The 18,778-nt window shown below is 49.1% G+C and overlaps 1 protein-coding gene across 1 annotated transcript in view; it reads left to right on the plus strand.

Moving 5' to 3' along the window:
* Positions 1 to 18,778, plus strand: part of Tnxb (tenascin XB) — a 68,817-nt gene that overhangs the window by 35,287 nt on the left and 14,752 nt on the right. Inside the window, exons 17-27 of the mRNA XM_090356054.1 lie at positions 138 to 425; positions 1,819 to 2,091; positions 2,256 to 2,564; positions 3,532 to 3,846; positions 3,963 to 4,289; positions 4,676 to 4,999; positions 8,044 to 8,367; positions 9,333 to 9,623; positions 10,001 to 10,324; positions 16,573 to 16,890; positions 17,295 to 17,618. Of these exons, the coding sequence (XP_090212180.1) occupies positions 138 to 425; positions 1,819 to 2,091; positions 2,256 to 2,564; positions 3,532 to 3,846; positions 3,963 to 4,289; positions 4,676 to 4,999; positions 8,044 to 8,367; positions 9,333 to 9,623; positions 10,001 to 10,324; positions 16,573 to 16,890; positions 17,295 to 17,618 (3,417 nt within the window). The remainder of the gene's footprint in view (positions 1 to 137; positions 426 to 1,818; positions 2,092 to 2,255; positions 2,565 to 3,531; positions 3,847 to 3,962; positions 4,290 to 4,675; positions 5,000 to 8,043; positions 8,368 to 9,332; positions 9,624 to 10,000; positions 10,325 to 16,572; positions 16,891 to 17,294; positions 17,619 to 18,778) is intronic.

Below are 18,778 nucleotides of genomic sequence, written 5' to 3' on the forward strand. Positions count from 1 at the left end.
AAGATGCTGAGGTTGGCTTTCTGTAGGACACGATACATTTCAGCTCCCAGTCCCCCTGAGGTGAGCAGAGGCCAGGAGTTTTCTCCTTACAGATCTCAACCTCCATCTTGTCTTCTGAACCCCATCTCCCCTCCCACCAGCACCAATCTCCAAGGCCCTCCTGGAACCACGCTTGGAGGAGCTGACAGTGACAGACGTGACCCCAGACTCCGTGGGGCTCTCCTGGAAAGTCCCTGAGGGCGAATTTGACTCCTTTGTGGTCCAGTACAAGGACAGGGATGGACAGCCTCAGGTGGTGCCAGTGGCAGCCGACCAGCGAGAGGTCACTGTCTCCAACCTAGAGCCATCGCGCAAGTACAAGTTCCAGCTCTTTGGAATGTGGGATGGGAGACGACGCAGCCCAGTCTCTGTGGAGACAAAAACAGGTGAGAGGGACCCCACACAGATGAGCCTAGAGGCTCCAGCCTTCCTTAAAAGGTGGAATGCGCCTCTCTCTCTCTCTCTCTCTCTCTCTCTCTCTCTCTCTCTCTCTCTCTCTCTCTCTCTTGTTTGGGCCTGGGACTTGAACTGAGTAACTTCGCTGGTGCTTTCGCTCATTGGCTGGCACTGGCACTCTACCACTTGAGCTATGCCTCCAACCCCCTAGCTTTCCTATTGGATTTGAAAAGCCCCACTGTCTATCTCAGTCCAAAGCACACAAGAACCAGGACAGATGGGGCCAGGTCTTGAGACTACCCTCTCTTATCACTTGTACCTCTCTTGAATGGAGGAGCCCTTTCCTGGAAGAGGAATGGCAGGAGACTGGGGCTTCTGGGAAAGGGATGGAGGTGGCCAGGGATGCCTTTCCTCTTGGGTCTTGTGGCCCCATCCCTGCCTCAGATTTTATCCCCTCTCCTTCATGCTAGCTCTTACCCATCCGGTCCTACCTATATCTGCCTCTGGTTGAGGTTCCCTTCTTTAGTCCTTCTAGAGCTTTACACAGAGGATAAAGAACCCAGCCCAGCTGTGCCCTTTCTGGGGTTCAGCCCAGGCCCTCCCCTGTCTCTGGGGACTCCCTGCTGCCAGAAAACCTCTCACAATAACAGTGCCGTCAGAGGCTTTGCTGTCCAGGAAGGCAGCTAGCCAGCTCCTTCCCGGGCCTGGGACGGCTCCTTTGGCTAACATCAGATCCTTTCTTGGTCTTAGCCCTCTTCCCCACTTCTGAAACACACACACACACACCACACATACACACACAACATACACACACACACCACACACACACACACATACACTATGGGTAGCCTCACTCCTGTGGCTCTGTGGGAGTCAGTTCTTCTGAATCCAGTCAGAACAGAATGAGAATAAGTATGGTGGCAGAGGGAGAAGCACTCTGTCAGAGTGCCATGCCTGTCCCACCTACTGTCTGTCTCCAGCAGGGAGCCCTTGCCCCTCAGATTTCCCCAGACCAGTCAGATCACAAAGCAAGGATTCCTGGGTAAGAGGAACTAGATGGAGACCAAATCCCCAGGTAGGCTGTGCCATGCTAGGGAAACAGTCTCTGGGACATGGGAAGAACCCGGCCAGTAAGAGATGCAATGAGGAGGGAAATTAAGGGATCTCTCCCCAGGATAAGTCATTCCAGAACCCCTCTCTCCATGTTGATCGACTGCAGAGAGGCAGACGCCAGCTGGAGAGGGTAACAAAGATCGAGAGTCATACAAATACGTGAGGAGGTGCTGACCATTTGGGCAGTTCTGGGTTTTTCCAACACTAACAGAAGGCATTTGGAAAGTCATTTTGGAAAAAATAAACACAAGACTCTTTCCTTTCTGTCAGCTGCCCAAGATGATCTACCCCGCCTTGGAGAGTTGTGGGTGACAGACACTACTCCTGATTCCCTGCGCCTTTCCTGGACGGTCCCTGAAGGGCAGTTTGACTCTTTCCTGGTACAGTTCAAGGGCAAGGATGGGCCCCAAGTGGTGCCTGTGGAGGGCCGTGAGCGCTCGGCCGCCATCGCCCCCTTGGATGCTGGCCGCAAGTACAAATTTCTCCTCTACGGCCTCCTGGGCAAGAAGCGCTTTGGCCCTCTCACTGTAGATGGCACCACAGGTGAGTGGTGTCCCCTGCAGGGCCCTGCTCTGCTCCTCTGAGGCCTAGGGAACGAGGTAGTCACTTGTGGTGGCTTCCCTCCATCTACCCTGTTGGGCTTAATTTTGACCAAACACAGCTTTTAGACAGAGCTCAGCTATTTCTTGTCCTTGTCTCCATCTCAGAGAACCTGGGTCCTGGGGACCATAGCCCAACAAAGCATCTGCCCAAACCTCAACTGGGGGAAGAGCTTCAGGTGACCAGTGTGACCCAAGACTCCGTGAACCTCTCATGGACAGTTCCTGAGGGTCAATTTGACTCCTTTGTGGTCCAGTACAAGGACAGGGATGGGCAGCCCCAGGTGGTACCTGTGGAAGGCAGCCTCAGGAGGGTCAGCGTCTCCGGCCTGGACCCCGCCCATAGGTACAAGCTGCTACTCTATGGTTTGTACAGCAATAAGCGTGTGGGTCCTCTCTCTGCCATTGCCACAACTGGTAAGTGTGTAATCCTTTGTGCCTCTTTTCCACCTTTCTCTCCCTGTGTGTCTGATGGAACATAGGTCTCTCAGCTTCCCATTTCCCTTGTCTGGGGGTGGGGTCCGTTTCCTGAAGCATCATTTACATACAGTATCAATGAGTTGAGAAATATGTAAGTGACAAACCATGCCTCGAGAGAGATTTAAAGCATTTATAACCACTTGACAAGTTTCCTTTGCTGGACATTTGTGGCTCATGCTTGGAATCCTAGCTACTTAGGAGGTGGAGATCTGAAGAACCCGTTGTGAAGCTGGCAGGAAGTCTGTGAGAGTCGTAACTCCAATTTACCAGCATAAAGCTGGAAGTTCAGGCTCAAATGGTAGAGTACCAGCTTTGAATAAAAAAAAAAAAAACAAGTAGGAACTAGAGGTCCTGAGTTCAAGCTTCAGTAGAAGCACAAAGGAAAAAACAGTTTCCTTGAGAACCTTTGCAGCAGTCTATTCCCTATAACCAGCCCCTAGTACTCTCTGATCTGCTTTCTTTCTTTTTTCTTTTTCTTTTTTCTGGTACTGGGGCTTGAACTCAGAGCCTGAGTACTGTCCTTGGACACTTTTTGCTCAAGGCTATCTGCTCTGCCACTTGAGCCACAGCACCACTTTTGACTTTTTCTGTGTATGTGGTACTGAGGAATTGAACCCAGGACTTGTGCATGCTAGGGAAGCACTCTACCACTAGGCCAGTCTCCCAGCTCTGATCTACTTTTTGTCAGTATAGTTTTCTCTTTTTTTTCAGTTTAATTGAACACATTCATTAATATGCTCTGTTTATCTTCTTACACTTTGTAGAATTCTTTGGAGATTTATTCATATGTTACAGAAGCTGACCCTCTTATTGCCAATCTCTTCTTGTCCTTCTCCCTCTTCTCCAAATTGCCCACTGAGCAGGAACCAATCAATTATCCCTATCTACTTGTCTCTCTGAATAGACTCCAGGGAAATAAATGAAGCTGAGACTAAGGTTCCGGACCCTCCAGTGGCTGTGCCCCACCTGGGCCAGTTGTCAGTGGAGGAGGCCACACCAGACAGTGTGCATCTCTCATGGATGGTGACTGAAGGACAGTTTGACTCCTTTGAAGTCCAGTACACAGACAGAGATGGACAACTCCAAGTGGTCAATACAGGAGGTGATCAGACTGACATTACCCTCACTGGCCTGGAGCCGGAACACAGATACTTGATGACCTTGTATGGTTTCCATAATGGACAGCGTGTAGGTCCCGTCCAGACAGAGGCTGTTACAGGTGAGTGAGGGCAATTCTGATACAGTGTCTTTCCAGAGAGCTGGGAGGGTTCTGAGGAAAGCAAAGTTCCTGGGGCTACAGCCCTTCTCTGAAACTCTTCCCCTCTCCACGTTTAGGGTCACAGCAGGAGGATGAGGAAGAGCCATCAGAAGCACCCGCCACAACTGTGCAGCCTCCATCAAAGCCACACCTGGGAGAGATGATAGTGACAGATGCCACCCCCAACTCCCTGAGTCTGTCCTGGACGGTCCCCGAGGGACAGTTTGACCACTTCCTGGTCCAGTACAGGAACGGGGACGGGCAGCCCAAAGTGGTGAGGGTGCCAGGACATGAGGACCAGGTCACCATCGCAGGCCTGGAGCCAGACCACAAGTACAAGATGAACCTGTATGGCTTCCACAGTGGCCAGCGCGTGGGCCCTGTGTCTGCCACCGGGGTGACAGGTGAGTGGGTGCTGCAAGCTTCAGGGTGGAGTTAGCTGGGAGGAAAGAGGTGGTTCCTTTCACTCTTTTGTTGGTAACTGAGCAGGCAATGGTGTCTGGGTATTGGTCAGCCCCACAGGCTTGCTGTGGGAAGGGGTGCCTTCCCTGTGGGTTGGTTTCTGGGTCCTCCCCCTGGAGGGACTGTTAAGACCTTTGCTGTGCTGGTGGCTATCCTGGTTCCTCTAAGCTCACCTAGAAGCTTGGGCATGTTTATCAGAGGTCAGCTGATCAGGACCACCAGGTCCCAAAGGTGGACTTATCTGAACTGACCTGTGGATTCCTCTAGCCATGGCTTCTCCAGCCCAAGACTCCAGGCCTCTGCTCACCCTCTCTGTCTCTCCTCTCAGCTACAGAGGAAGAGAGCCCTAGCCCCACAGAACCCAGCACAGAGGCACCAGAGCCCCCCAAGGAGCCACTCCTGGGGGAGCTGACAGTGACAGGATCCTCTCCAGACTCCCTGAGCCTCTCCTGGACAGTCCCCCAGGGCCACTTTGACTCCTTCACTGTCCAGTACAAGGACAGTGATGGGCGGCCCCAGGTGGTGCGTGTTGGAGGCCAGGAGAGGGAGGCCACCGTGGAGAACCTGGAGCCTGGGCGCAAGTACAAGATGCACCTGTACGGAATCCACCAGGGGCAGCGCGTGGGCCCCGTGTCCACCATCGGAACAACGGGTAAGTGAGGGTAAAGGGCTCCCTTCACTGGGTTCAGGGAGTGGGACCTCCAACAGTTCCTCAGTAATGATCCAGGATCTAGAAATCTTCAAGCCTCCAACACACCTCCCTTCCTCCCAGCACCTCAGGGCAGGTGTGGGGGGCAGGGGCAGGCCTGTCCCAGATGAGGGGGCCCCCCTTGGGCTGCAACCCCTATTCTTTGCTTCTCCTGGGAACTCTAGAGGGAACACTTTTTGTGGAATTGGGACAGATTCTAAAGAATATTAACTAGTGTCTTCAGCATATATTTATTAAAGAAAATTTCAGCATATACACCAAAAGGCTAGCATAAGAATGTCCATTATACTCGCCACCCTGATCCTGTTATCAGCTCTTGTTCATCTGTATCCCACCCCTTCCTGTACTCCTCTCTTTTTAAAAAAAATCTCTTTTTTATGAGCTGGGGATATATCTTCAGTAGTAGAGAACTTGAATAGCATGTGCAATATTCTGGGTATTATTATTATTATTATTACTATTATTTTTGTTATTACCAGTCCTGAAGCTTGAACTCAGTGCCTGGAAACTGTCCTTAGGCTTTCTCAAGGCTAGTGTTCTACCACTTGAGCTACGGTGCTACTTCTGGTGTTTTCTGTGTATGTGGTACTGAAGAATCAAATTCAGGGCTTCATGCATGCAAGCACTCTACCTTGGCCATGCTCCCAGCCCTATTTTTTTTTAACTAAACAAAAGATTTTTATTTTCACCAATACTGTTTGACATTATATCCAAAGTCCTAAGCAAAACAATTAGGCAAGAAAAATAAATAAAAGGCAATCAAATTTAAGAAGAAAAAGTAGAACTTTCTCTGTTTGCAGATAATATGGTTCTACATAAAGACAGTGCTGCAAAATTCATAAAAATAACCTACTAGAGTTAGGAAATAAATGAACCCAACAAGTTATAGGATATGAAGTCACCACATAAATACATGTGTTTCTTTATACTAGCAATGACCAATCTGAAAAGGAAATTAAGAAAATAATTCCACTCATAATAGCATCCAAAATATTAGAGATAAATTTAACTTAGATGGAAGATTCTAACACTAAAACTGTAAAACACTGGTGAAAAAAATTAAAAACACCTAAATAAATGGAAAGACATCCCTGTTCATAGATTGGAAGTTAATATTGTTAAGATATTTTCCAAAGCAGTTTATAGATTCAACGTAATCTTTGTCAGAATTCAAATGGCTCCCCCTCCAATAAAGCCAGTAGTCTGACTTTATTTTTACATAATTTGCATGCCATAAACATTTTGCCCATTTTAAGCATATAACTTATGCATTTTAGGACAGTTACATATTGTCCAAATATCATCACAATCAGCTTTTAGAACTTTCCTACCACCCATAAAAGAAGACTTGGGTCCAGACCCATCTCTACTATTCTTTTCCTTTTTTTTTTTTTTTTTTGCCAGTCCTGGGCTTGAGCTCAGGGCCTGAGCACTGTCCTTGGATTTTCTCAAGGCTAGAGCTCTACCACTTGAGCCTCAGTACCACTTCCGGCTTTTTTCTATGTATGTGGTACCGAGGAATCAAACCCAGGTATTCATGCATGCTAGGCAAGCACTTTAACCACTAGGCCAAACTCCCGGCCCCCCATCCCTACTATTCTTACACCATTAGACTTCTTGTGTCATCGAGACTAGTCTTTTCTAGACATGTCCTATGAAGAGAATTGTGTGGTTCCTATTCTTTTGTGTCTGGCTTCTTGCACTGAGCATGCTGGGTTTGAGGCTTATCCTTGTTTTGTTTTTAGCAGATAGCAGCACTTTTAGTTTGGAGAGTGTTTTTCTGTGTTTTGCATTTTGATTTTTTTTTTTGTCACTACTGGGGCTTGAACACTGGGCTCTGAGTTCTTGCTTGGCATTTTTTTTTTCTGCTCAAAGCAAGCATTCTACCACTTATGCCATACCTCTACTTCTAGCTTTTTTTTTTTTTTTTTTTTTTTTGCTGGCTAAGTGCAGATAATTTGTCTCCTTGGGCTGGCTTTGAATCTTGGTGTTCAGATCACAGCCTCTTGAAGAGCTAGGATTACAGATGTTAGCCACCAGCACCTGACTGAGGAACTGAACTTTTAAATAGGGTAGTCAAAGTTGATATTGAACAAAAATTTAAAGGATATATGATCCTGACTGGTGCCGATACCTGGGGAGTGCTCAGGCTAGAGGAATACTAGCCAAGCTCTGAAGTCTTGGTGGTATAAACAGGTGGAACCCAACTTACTCCAGAATTAGCCAACATCATGATTCGGGAGCCAGAGATCTAACACCTTTTCCCAGAAATAGGAGAGATTCTGTTTATATCTCTTCCCAGCCACTGAAGAGCAGCCTCTTGTCCCTCCACTTCCTAAGCCACACTTGGGGGAGCTGACAGTGACAGCTGCTACACCGGACTCCCTGAGCCTGTCCTGGATGGTCCCCGAGGGACAGTTTGACCACTTCCTGGTCCAGTACAGGAACGGGGACAGGCAACCCAAAGTGGTGAGGGTGCCAGGGCATGAGGACCAGGTCACCATCACAGGCCTGGAGCCAGACCACAAGTACAAGATGAACCTGTATGGCTTCCACAGTGGCCAGCGCGTGGGCCCCGTGTCTGCCACTGGGGTAACATGTATGTGGAGAGTGAAGATCTAGAGTACGCCTTTCTGGGGCAGGTATCCTCTTGCTGGTTGATGACAGGTGAGCAGGCACTGGTATCTGGGCACTGGTTAGCACTCATAGCCCTGCCTGCGGCTGTGGCCCTGTGTGCCTTCCTCTTGGATTGACATCGGGTCCTCCTGGGCCAGAAGGGACCATTCGTGTCTGTGCTGTGCTGGTGGCTATCCTGGTTCCTCCAAGCTCACTTGGAAGCTTGGATATGTTTGTCACAGGTCAGCTGATCAGGACCACTGGTCCCAAGGATAGGCTTTTCTGAACTGACCAGTGGATTCCTCTATCCATGGCTTCTCCACCCTAAGACTCCAAGGCCTCTGCTCACCCTCTCTGTCTCTCCTTCTCAGCTACAGAGGAGGAGAGCCCCAGCCCCACAGAAAGCAGCACAGAAGCACCAGAGTCCCCCAAGGAGCCACTCCTCGGGGAGCTGACAGTGACAGGATCCTCTCCAGCCTCCCTGAGCCTCTCCTGGACAGTCCCCCAGGGCCACTTTGACTCCTTCACTGTCCAGTACAAGGACAGTGATGGGCGGCCCCAGGTGGTGCGTGTTGGAGGTCAGGAGAGGGAGGCCACCATGGAGAACCTGGAGCCTGGGCGCAAGTACAAGATGCACCTGTACGGAATCCACCAGGGACAGCGGGTGGGCCCCGTGTCCACCATTGGAACAACTGGTGAGTGAATGCCAGCTGTGGTCAGGCAGGAAGAAGTTGTTCCCTTCCTAGCTGCTTCAGGGAAACAGTGGTGGTGTCAGCAGTGCCGCCTGTGCACTTCCACATGCCTGAGGGGGGTGCTGACAAGGGGGTTCAGACCCAGCGGTATTGGCTGGAGCCTGGAACTCTGCATTCCTGACAGGGTCCTGGGATCCAGTGCTGCTGCCATGTGGGTGGGCCCTGTGTAGCAAAGCTCCCACCACAGAGGCATGGGATCCTGTCTTGGAATCTGTGGCCCAGTGTTTTGCTGGCCTCCTTGACTCCTCCCAGAGGCTGAGTGTGTGTGAAGTTCTGGGCCCATGAGGGAAGAGGGAAGGTGCTAGATTGGCAGCATTTGGGGGGTTGATTTGTTCATTCCACAAATAGTTCTTGGGCACTGTGGAGTTGAGTGCCAGTTGTCCCAGCAAAGCCCTTGGGCCTCTCACCTGTAATAAGCTGATGGAGTTCTATAGGGCAAGTCTAAAAAGTCACCAGGAAGATGACAAGAAAGGAGCCAAAGGAGCTGAGCACTGGTGACTCCTGCCTGTAATTCTAGCTAGTCAAGAGGCTGAGATCTGAGGCTCACAGTTCAAAGCCAGGCTTGGCAGGAGAGTCCTTGTGACTCCTATCTCCAATTAACCACCAGTAAACAGGTAGTGATGCTGTGGCTTAGGTGGTAAAGTGCCAGTGTTGAGCTGAAGAGCTCAGGGACAGTGTTCAGGCCCAGAGTTCAAACTCCACAACCAACCAATGAATGAATGAATGAATGAGTGGAGCTGAAGAGACATGTGACACCCCAGTGGCCAGCATCACCCTTCTCTTCAGGGTTGCCTTTTTTTTTGCAAATGTTCCTGTATGTGCTGAACTGAGAATGGAGGAGACTCACCTGTCCCTGTGTTTTTGTGTTTGTCCATCTCCAGAGGACCAAGCTGTGACCACCCAAGCAGTGCCCACCACAACCCCTGAGCCTCTCCTCAAGCCACGCCTGGGGGAGCTGACAGTGACAGATGCCACCCTGGACTCCCTGAGTCTATCCTGGACGGTCCCTGAGGGACAGTTTGACCATTTCTTGGTCCAGTACAAGAATGGGGACGGGCAGCCCAAGGTGGTGAGGGTGCCAGGACATGAGGACCAGGTCACCATCTCAGGCCTGGAGCCAGACCACAAGTACAAGATGAACCTGTATGGCTTCCACAGTGGCCAGCGCGTGGGCCCCGTGTCTGCCATTGGGGTGACAGGTGGGTAGATGAATCCTAGCATGGAACTTTCTGGAAGATGCATCCTGTTGCTCTGTGGTGACCAGTGAGTCAGCACTAGTGGCTGGGCATTGGTCAGCACCCACAGGCCTGCTTGTTCCTTCCCCTTAGGTTGACCTGTGTGGTCCTCTGGGTAGGAAGGGGCCATTGGGGCCTTAGCTGTGCTGGTGGCTGTGTGATTTCCCTCTGGCTGACCTAGGAGCTGACCTGGGACGTGTTGGTCAGATGTCAGTTGAACAAGGCTCTTGGGTCCCCAGGGTGGGATTCTCTGAAGAACCCTCAGGCACAGCTCGTCTGTCCTTTCAAGTCCTAGTACATCTCCTGAGGTCCCTGGCTCACCCTCTGTCTCTCCTTCTCAGCTACAGAGGAGGAGAGCCCCAGCCCTACAGAACCCAGCACAGAAGCACCAGAGCCCCCCAAGGAGCCACTCCTCGGGGAGCTGACAGTGACAGGATCCTCTCCAGACTCCTTGAGCCTCTCCTGGACAGTCCCCCAGGGCCACTTTGACTCCTTCACTGTCCAGTACAAGGACAGTGATGGGCGGCCCCAGGTGGTGCGTGTTGGAGGTCAGGAGAGGGAGGCCACCGTGGAGAACCTGGAGCCTGGGCGCAAGTACAAGATGCACCTGTACGGAATCCACCAGGGGCAGCGCGTGGGCCCCGTGTCCACCATCGGAACAACTGGTGAGTGCGATCTGGGGCCTTAAGGGTTCTTCCTTTCTTTCATTGGTACCTGATTGATTCTTCTTTTCCTTCTTGGGCTTCATGTGTCTGAGCCTCAGCTTACCTCCATGTCCTTCCTCCTGGCCATAGCCATAGTCCAGTCCTGCTCACCTGACTTTTGCCCTCCTGTAGACGCTTCAATTCTGTGTAGCTTTGCGAGTCGGCAGCCCCTGGCCTCCTCCAAGAGTGCCATATGTCAGATAGAGGTTAAGCTGACTTCCCAGAACATTCATTTCATAGCACTTTAATCACAAGATTCTTTATGATAACCATATATATACTCCCTTGCAAATGAGCAACCCAACAAGTAACTACGTTGTAATGGCTGCAGTGTTTAGACAATATCTAAAATGAGCTATTATGCTGCTATTGAAAATATTTTAGTGTAGAACAATCTTTATAATGTTCCATTGAGGAAAACAGAGTTCATATATTTTTGCAAGCATGCTAATCACAACCACTTGAAAATAACTGGCATGGATAGAAGGTCAGGATAAAGCCCATGCCATGGAAACTTGGTGTGTGAAATGCAATGAGTAGCCCATTGTTCTTCCTTCCATTCTGCCTTGTCTAAATCTTTCTAAATGGCAAGCCCGCCCCCCCCCCTTTTTTTTTTTTGCTAGTCCCAGGCTTAGGCTCAAGGCCTGAGCACTGTCTTTGGACTTTCTCAAGGCTAGAGCACTACCACTTTAGCCACAGTACCACTTCTGGCTTTTTTTTATGTATGTGGTACTGAGGAATGGAACCAGGGTCTTTGTGCATGCTAGGCAAGCATTCTACCACTAGGCCACACTCCCAGCCCCATGGCAAGCAGTTTTTCCTCCAAGCAATTTTTTTCACAAATCACTAAAAAAAAAAAAAGAAAGAAAAATATGTCTTATACTTCTTATACCTTGTCTATTTTTTTTTTTTTGGCTTGAATTCTGGGCCTGGTCGATGTCCCTGAGCTCTTCATCTCAAGACTACCACCCTATCCCTTGAGCCACAGCACCACTTCCCATTTTCTAGTGGTTAATTGGAGATAAGAGTTTCACATTCTTTGTTTCCTGGGCTGGCTTTGAACCATGATTCTCAGATTTCAGCCTCCTGAGTAGTTAGGACTACAGGTGTGAGCTACCTCGCCCAGCTCCTATTTGTCTTCTTTATTACTCTTGCTAGAGATTGAATTTTGGGCCTCAAACTTGTTAAGCAGGTGCTCTGCCTTGAGGTATACTTCCAACTGGTTTTGTTTCATTTTCCAGATGAGATTTTCTGGTTTTGCCTGAGGCTGGCCTCAAACTGTAATTACCCTACCTATATCCTCCAGTATAGCTGGGATTGCAATACATTTCATTTCTAATTGTGAAATGTTCAATTTTCCAGTCCCTGAGTTAACTAGTGTACAAATTGCAAGGTTCATTGAACTCATGGAATTCTCCCAAATGTAGTCAGGCTGCCATTTCTGAGTCATTCTTAGCCAGTCTTAAGCCTGTTTCTGAGTAGTTCTCAAGAGCTCTACAGAGGAGACTGGACACTCTTAACTGTAAAATGTGTTGCAAACCAAATGACCTATTGACAATGAGGCAGGATGCTGCCTCTGTGTCATGAAATGAATGGTTTATGAGGTACCTCCAATGTCCTGGTGAAGGAAATTTATCCAAGTGGAAGAAATTTGTTTTTATTTGAACTCAGGGTCTTGCACTCATTTCTTTTCCTTGTTCATGAATGGCATTCTACCATTTGAGCCATGTCTCCAGCCCAGTTTTTTGCTGGTTAATTAGAGCTGGAGTTTCAGACTTTTCTGCCTGTGCTGACTGAACTGAGGTTCTCCAGATCTCTGACTCTTGGTTAGCTAGAATTGTAGGCATGAGCCAAAGGTACCCAGTGTAGAGGAACCATTCTCACTCAGGTTCCCTAACTCCTGAGTCCATAGTGTGCTTACTGGCCCATCTCTGTAGTGGAGAACATGGAGAACAGGGAACCACTGGAAAACTCACACTCTGGTATGAGCTGTTTAGTGTTTGTTTTTTAACCTCCTGGCATGGTGAATTACATTAGAGGACCCCAGTCTTTTATGTTCCTGTTCATCTGCACATTTCTACTCCCCTTCCTTCACTCCATTAGTAATGTTGGTAGTCCAAATTTTATTTATTTATTCATTTATTTATTTATTTATTTATTTATTTATTGCCAGTCTTGAGGCTTGAACTCAGGGCCTGAGCACTGTCCTTGGGCTTTCTCAAGGCTAGAGCTTTACCACCTGAGCCACAGTACCACTTCTGGCTTTTTCTATGTATATGGTACCAAGGAATCGAACCTGGGTCTTTGTGCATTAGACAAGCACTCTACCACTATGCCAAACTCCTGACCCCAAAATTTATTTTGAAGCCCACATTTATTTTTTGCCAGTCCTATGGCTTGAATTCAGGGCCTGGGCACTGTTGCTGAGTTTATGTGGGACTAAGGAATGAAACTCAGGCTTCAAGCATGCTAGACAAGTATTCTACCACTAAGCTAACCCTAAGCCCACATTTTTAGATTTTTTTTGCCAGTCCTGGGCTTGAGCTCAGGGCCTAAGGACTGTCCTTGGGTTTTCTCAAGGCAAGAACCCTACCACTTGAGCCACAGCACCATTTGTGCCTTTTTCTATGTATGTAGTACCCGAGGAATCGAACCCGGGTCTTTGTGCATGCTAGGCAAGCACTCTACTACTCAGCTGGACTCCTAGCCCTAAGCCCACATTTTTATAGTGAAAAGAATCATAGCAGCATTAGGGAAAGTTTGAAAAGTAGGAAGAAAATACTAAAATCTACCTTTTGTCACAATAGTCATCATTCGTAACAGCATGAGTTCTTGCTTATCCTGTATGGGGCCCTGAGTTCAATCCCAAGCACCCAGTCTGTAGTTCTAGCTATATGGGAGGTGCAAGCAGGAGGGTCTCAAGTCTAAGGTCAGTCTAGGCAAAGGCAATGAGTTTCTCTCTCAAAAAATGGAGGGATGGACTGAGGTCCTCCTGGTGGAACAATTGAGCAGCAAGCGGGAGGCCTGGGTTTAACCTTTAGGATTACACCAAAAAATAATACGCACAACACACATTCCCTTTCTGAATCTTGCAATGTATTTTAAAGTTATAGACAGAATGTTTACGTAAGTCTTGGCTCTTTTGTGTGTGCAAGTTACATAGATGTCATTCACCCTGTGGCTACACAACATGCATTCATCATCATTTTAATGGTTATTGGATGCCTTTTAGTGACAGCACTGAAACAATTCATCATCTTTTACAGGTCATTTGGGTTTATAACACATTTTGTTGTCATGAATAAGCTCATTATGAATATCTTCCATGCCATAACTTTTTCCTGCTTTTAATAATTTTCTTAGGATAGTTGCCCAGAAATGGGATTATTGGGTCAAAGGAAATGAGCACTGTTTTGGCTCTTGACTCATGGCTCATTTGCCTTCTGAAGGTGTGTAATGATGCATTCCTGGCGCAAGGGAGGGCTGGCTCAGCCCTCTTGAGCCAAGAGTGATGGCTAACACCACAATTCATGCAGGCCCTTGAATCTTCTGCCTCAGGAGTGCATGTTTCATGAGCCATTGACAACACAGGGAAAGCAAGTTACTTTAATACCTGTATGTCTTGAATTCTTTTCTCAGTCCTTCTGCAGAGGTGGAGGAACCCCCATCAGCCCCTCAGAACCTCTTATAGGGGTCCCAAATTCCCCTGAGGAATTGCTCCTGGGGGAACTGACAGTGGCAGACCCCTCTGAGCCTTCCCTGAGCTGTCCCTCAAGGCTGGTTTTACGTTTGTTTGTTTTGTCAGTTGTGGGGCTTGAAATCAGGGCCTGAGTTTTATCCCTGAGGTTTTTTTACTCGAAGCTAGCATTTTACCATTTTGAGCCATAGCTCCATTTCTGTTTTTCTGGTGGTTTATTGGAAATAAGGCTTTCATAGACTTTCCTGCTCCATGCTAGCTTTCAACCATGATCCTCAGATCCCAGCCTCCTGAGTAGCTAGGATCACAGAGGTAAGCCACTGTCACTTAGCTTTAGAGCTGTTTTGACTCATTAACTCTTCAGTACGAGGCTAACCCCAAGTGGCACATGTCAGGAATAAGGAGAGGCCATCATAAGTGACTTGGAGCCAAGTTCAAGTACAAGATGAACCTTCATGGCCTGTAGCAGGGGCAGCGGGATTCCCATGTTTATCCTGGGAATGATGGGTCAGTAGACACTGAATGGGGCCAGGCAGGAAGACCAGCTGTGGAAGTCATTTCCTTTTCTCCAGCTTCAAGGATACAACCATGCTCACAGCTACAGTGTGGCCTGTACACTTCCACATGCCAGCAGATCTTGCTAAAAAGCAGACTCAGATCCAGCCCTATTGGCTGGAGCTTGATATTGTACATTCTTATGTTTGTTTGCTTTTCCTTACCACAAAAAGAAACGCCTGAGATAATTAATTTGGAGGGTCCAGGCCATGCTTATTGGCTCTGCTGCTCTTAGGCCTGCCGCTGGGAGGCAGAATATCATGGGAGGGAAGCATAGTGGAATAAAACCACCCACCTCACTGCCAGGAAGTAGAAAAAGAAAAAGAAGTAGGCACGTGTTCCTTCCCACTGTCCCCTTGAAGGGCACACCGCCCCAATGACCTAAGGATCTCTCACCAGACTCTGCCTCTTAAAGGTTCACCCGCCTCCTAATATGGCTTCCAGGGGACCAATCATGCAACATATGGAGTTTTGGAGGACACTCCATATCCAAGGTAGAAATTGCAACGCTGACTATGCTGGTGATCAGCCTTTGGGTAGTAAAGCTTGCCACAAAGGAATAGAGCCCTGTCCTAGAAGCAACATTTTGCTCTGTTCCCTGATCCCTCACAAGAGAATCTGACTCTGTGGAATCAACTGGAGTCCACAAGAGAAGAGGGAAGATACTCATATATGGTTTGCCGACACACTCAGAAAACGCATACCTAGGATATTTTCAAAATTATGACTGAACTATATCAGAACATACCAGTGACGATGTTGGTGCTAGGATATCGGCACTGTCTAATGAGGAAACCTTGACTATGGCAGACGGCCATGTTCCTGATCAGTGGAGCTCACAGTTATGAGAAAACAGATTATCAACCAGCAAGCATAGCATCCGGAATGAGTTTGTGATAGCAAAGACAGGAAAATAGGAAGCGGAGTCACCCTGTGCATGCTCCCCAGGACGGCTGAATCTGAGATCTGACATGCATTAGCTTAGTGACAGCTTTAGAAAGAGTGTATCAGGTCAGCATCTCAGCTGGTGCAAAGCACAGGAGGATAGGAACAGCACGAGACACAGAGGAACTGAGAGAATCTAGTATGATGTCCTCTGAGGCGCAGGAAGGCCTTCCAGTACAGGTAGAGATGGACACCTGAGAGCTCTCAGCAGTGAGGATAGTGGTCTTCTAGATCCAGTCCACAGTGATTCCTTGTAGGAATACATGAAGTGCTTGAATGTGTAAAGCTCAGTGGCCATGGGAACCTGGACTGGGTGGGGGGAGGGGATATGAGTCTGAAGAGGACATAGAGGCCCACACTGGGGTCCTAAAGGTGGAGGAGATAGGAGGTGGAGAGGTGGTAAGAAAAGGCTAGGATACGTGGTGAAGATGGTGTCAGCTGGGAAAGGGGAAGGTTCAACTTCTTACACAGGGACTGGTGTTCTGAGCCTACTTAGGAACAGAGATTTCAGTCAAATGAACAGGAGGTGGCAAGGACACCCAGTGCAAGGACATGCAGTGGCAGTGGCAAAAAAAAAAATGAGGGTAGGGCCCGGAGTTTGGCCTAGTGGTAGAGAGCCTGCCTACATGCACAAAGACCCAGGTTCAATTCCTTGGTTACCACATACATAGAAAAAGCCAGAAGTGGTGCTGTGGCTCAAGTGGTAGAGCTTTAGCATTAAGAAAGCCCAAGGAGAGTGTTTAGGTCCTGATTTCAAGGCCCAGGGCTGGCAAAAAATAAGGGTAGTGGAAAGAGGCAAAGAAGTGATCTGGGGTTGGGAGATGGAAGGCAAGTAGAGAGGTAAGGTGCCAGGAAGGCGACAAGGAAATAGCTGAAGGGAAGTGTGACAGCCCAGTGGCCAGCATCGTATTCATCTTCAGGGTTGTCTTTTTGTAAAGACATCCTGTATGTGCAGAACTGAGAATGGAGGAGACTCACCCATCCCTGTGTTTATGTGTTTGTCCATCTCCAGAGGACCAAGCTGTGACCACCCAAGCAGTGCCCACCACAACCCCTGAGCCTCTCCTCAAGCCACGCCTGGGGGAGCTGACAGTGACAGATGCCACCCCGGACTCTCTGAGTCTATCCTGGACGGTCCCCGAGGGACAGTTTGACCACTTCCTGGTGCAGTACAAGAATGGGGACGGGCAGCCCAAGGTGGTGAGGGTGCCAGGACATGAGGACCAGATCACCATCTCAGGCCTGGAGCCAGACCACAAGTACAAGATGAACCTGTATGGCTTCCACAGTGGCCAGCGCATGGGCCCCGTGTCTGCCATTGGGGTGACGGGTGAGTGGATGATAGTGCTGGGACATGACGAGTAAGAGGGAAACCTTATTACTTGATGACAAAAGCTGAACAGGTGATGGTGACTGGGAACTGATAACCTCCACAGCTTGCTTGATGGTGGGGCTGTGGCATCCGTATGACTACTCTTGGGCTTGAACAAGGAGAGGCTGGACAGGGAGAGTCTATGGGGGACTTTTCTGTGCTGGTGGTTGGGTGGGTTCCTCAGAGCTGACCTGGAAGTTGGGTGTCTGTCAGATGTCCACTGAACAGGAACACCCATTCCTCAGGGGGCTTCTTCCTTATGTGGCTCTTAGCACAAGTGTGGCCATGGCTTCTGTGTCTTTCCCCCAAGAGGAAGAAATCACTGGAGCTCCTGCCTCCCTCTTTCTGTCTCTCCTTCTCAGCTACAGAGGAGGAGAGCCCCAGCCCCACAGAACCCAGCACAGAGGCACCAGAGCCTCCCGAGGAACCACTCCTGGGGGAGCTGACAGTGACAGGATCCTCTCCAGACTCCCTGAGCCTCTCCTGGACAGTCCCCCAGGGCCACTTTGACTCCTTCACTGTCCAGTACAAGGACAGTGATGGGCGGCCCCAGGTGGTGCGTGTTGGAGGCCAGGAGAGGGAGGCCACCGTGGAGAACCTGGAGCCTGGGCGCAAGTACAAGATGCACCTGTACGGAATCCACCAGGGGCAGCGCGTGGGCCCTGTGTCCACCATCGGAACAACTGGTGAGTGAATGCCAGCTGTGGTCAGGCAGGAAGAAGTTGTTCCCTTCCTAGCTGCTTCAGGGAAACAGTGGTGGTGTCAGCAGTGCTGCCTGTGCACTTCCACATGCCTGAGGGGGGTGCTGACAAGGGGGTTCAGACCCAGCGGTATTGGCTGGAGCCTGGAACTCTGCATTCCCGACAAGGTCCTGGGATCCAGTGCTGCTGCCATGTGGGTGGGCCCTGTGTAGCAAAGCTCCCACCACAGAGCCATGGGATCCTGTCTTGGAATCTGTGGCCCAGTGTTTTGCTGGCCTCCCTGACTCCTTCCAGAGGCTGAGTGTGTGTGGAGTTCTGGGCTCATGAGGGAAGAAGGAAGGTGCTGGATGGGCAGCATTTGGGGAGTTGATTTGTTCATTCCACAAATAGTTCTTGGGCACTGTGGAATTGAGTGCCAGTTGTCCCAGCAAAGCCCTTGGGCCTCTCACCTGTAATAAGCTGATAGATTTTATGCTTTCCACAGTACAGGACTATATGTGGAATGATTGTAAGATGATAGAGAAATTGTTTAAAATTTGGTGTGTTAGGTGATTTGAAGTAGGGGTCAGAAAGTGGAATTGGGCTCTGTCTAAATAGGTACTCTTGGGAAGAGGGCTCAGGGGCTGAGAGTGTGGTTAGTGGTAGAGTGCTTGCCTAGCACTGGGTTCTGTTCCTCAGTACCACATAAGCAGAAAAGGCCAGAAGTGTCACTGTAGCTCAAGTGGTAGAGTGCTAGCCTCGAGATAAAAGAAGCTCAGGGACAGTGTCCAGATCCTGAGTTCAAGCCCCAGGACTGGCCAAAAAATACAAAATAAAAAGGGAAGAGAACTCAACTCTCTCAACTCTGTTTCTGGAGACTACTTTGACTTACCTGTGAGAAGTACTGAGTGAGGCCAAAGTTACTGTTTATGATGAACCATCCACTATGCATTTTAGCTGAGTCATTTTGTCTGTGTGGAGACACAATTCCAAGCTGGCGTTGTTTTTATCTTGATCCAGCGTGGTGACAGCCTTGTCTCAAACAACATTCTATTAAAATAGTCTATGCTCAACTGGACAAGAGGAATTGGCACTAGTGCCAAGCCAGCTCTGATCCAGTGGAGGCCTAGGAAAGTCACAGGTGTCAAAGCTCAGGAAGCCTGGGT

The sequence above is a fragment of the Megascapheus bottae genome, chromosome 22 (assembly GCF_031878675.1).
Source record: "Megascapheus bottae isolate mThoBot1 chromosome 22, mThoBot2.hap1, whole genome shotgun sequence".
NCBI classification, from domain to species: domain Eukaryota; kingdom Metazoa; phylum Chordata; class Mammalia; order Rodentia; family Geomyidae; genus Megascapheus; species Megascapheus bottae.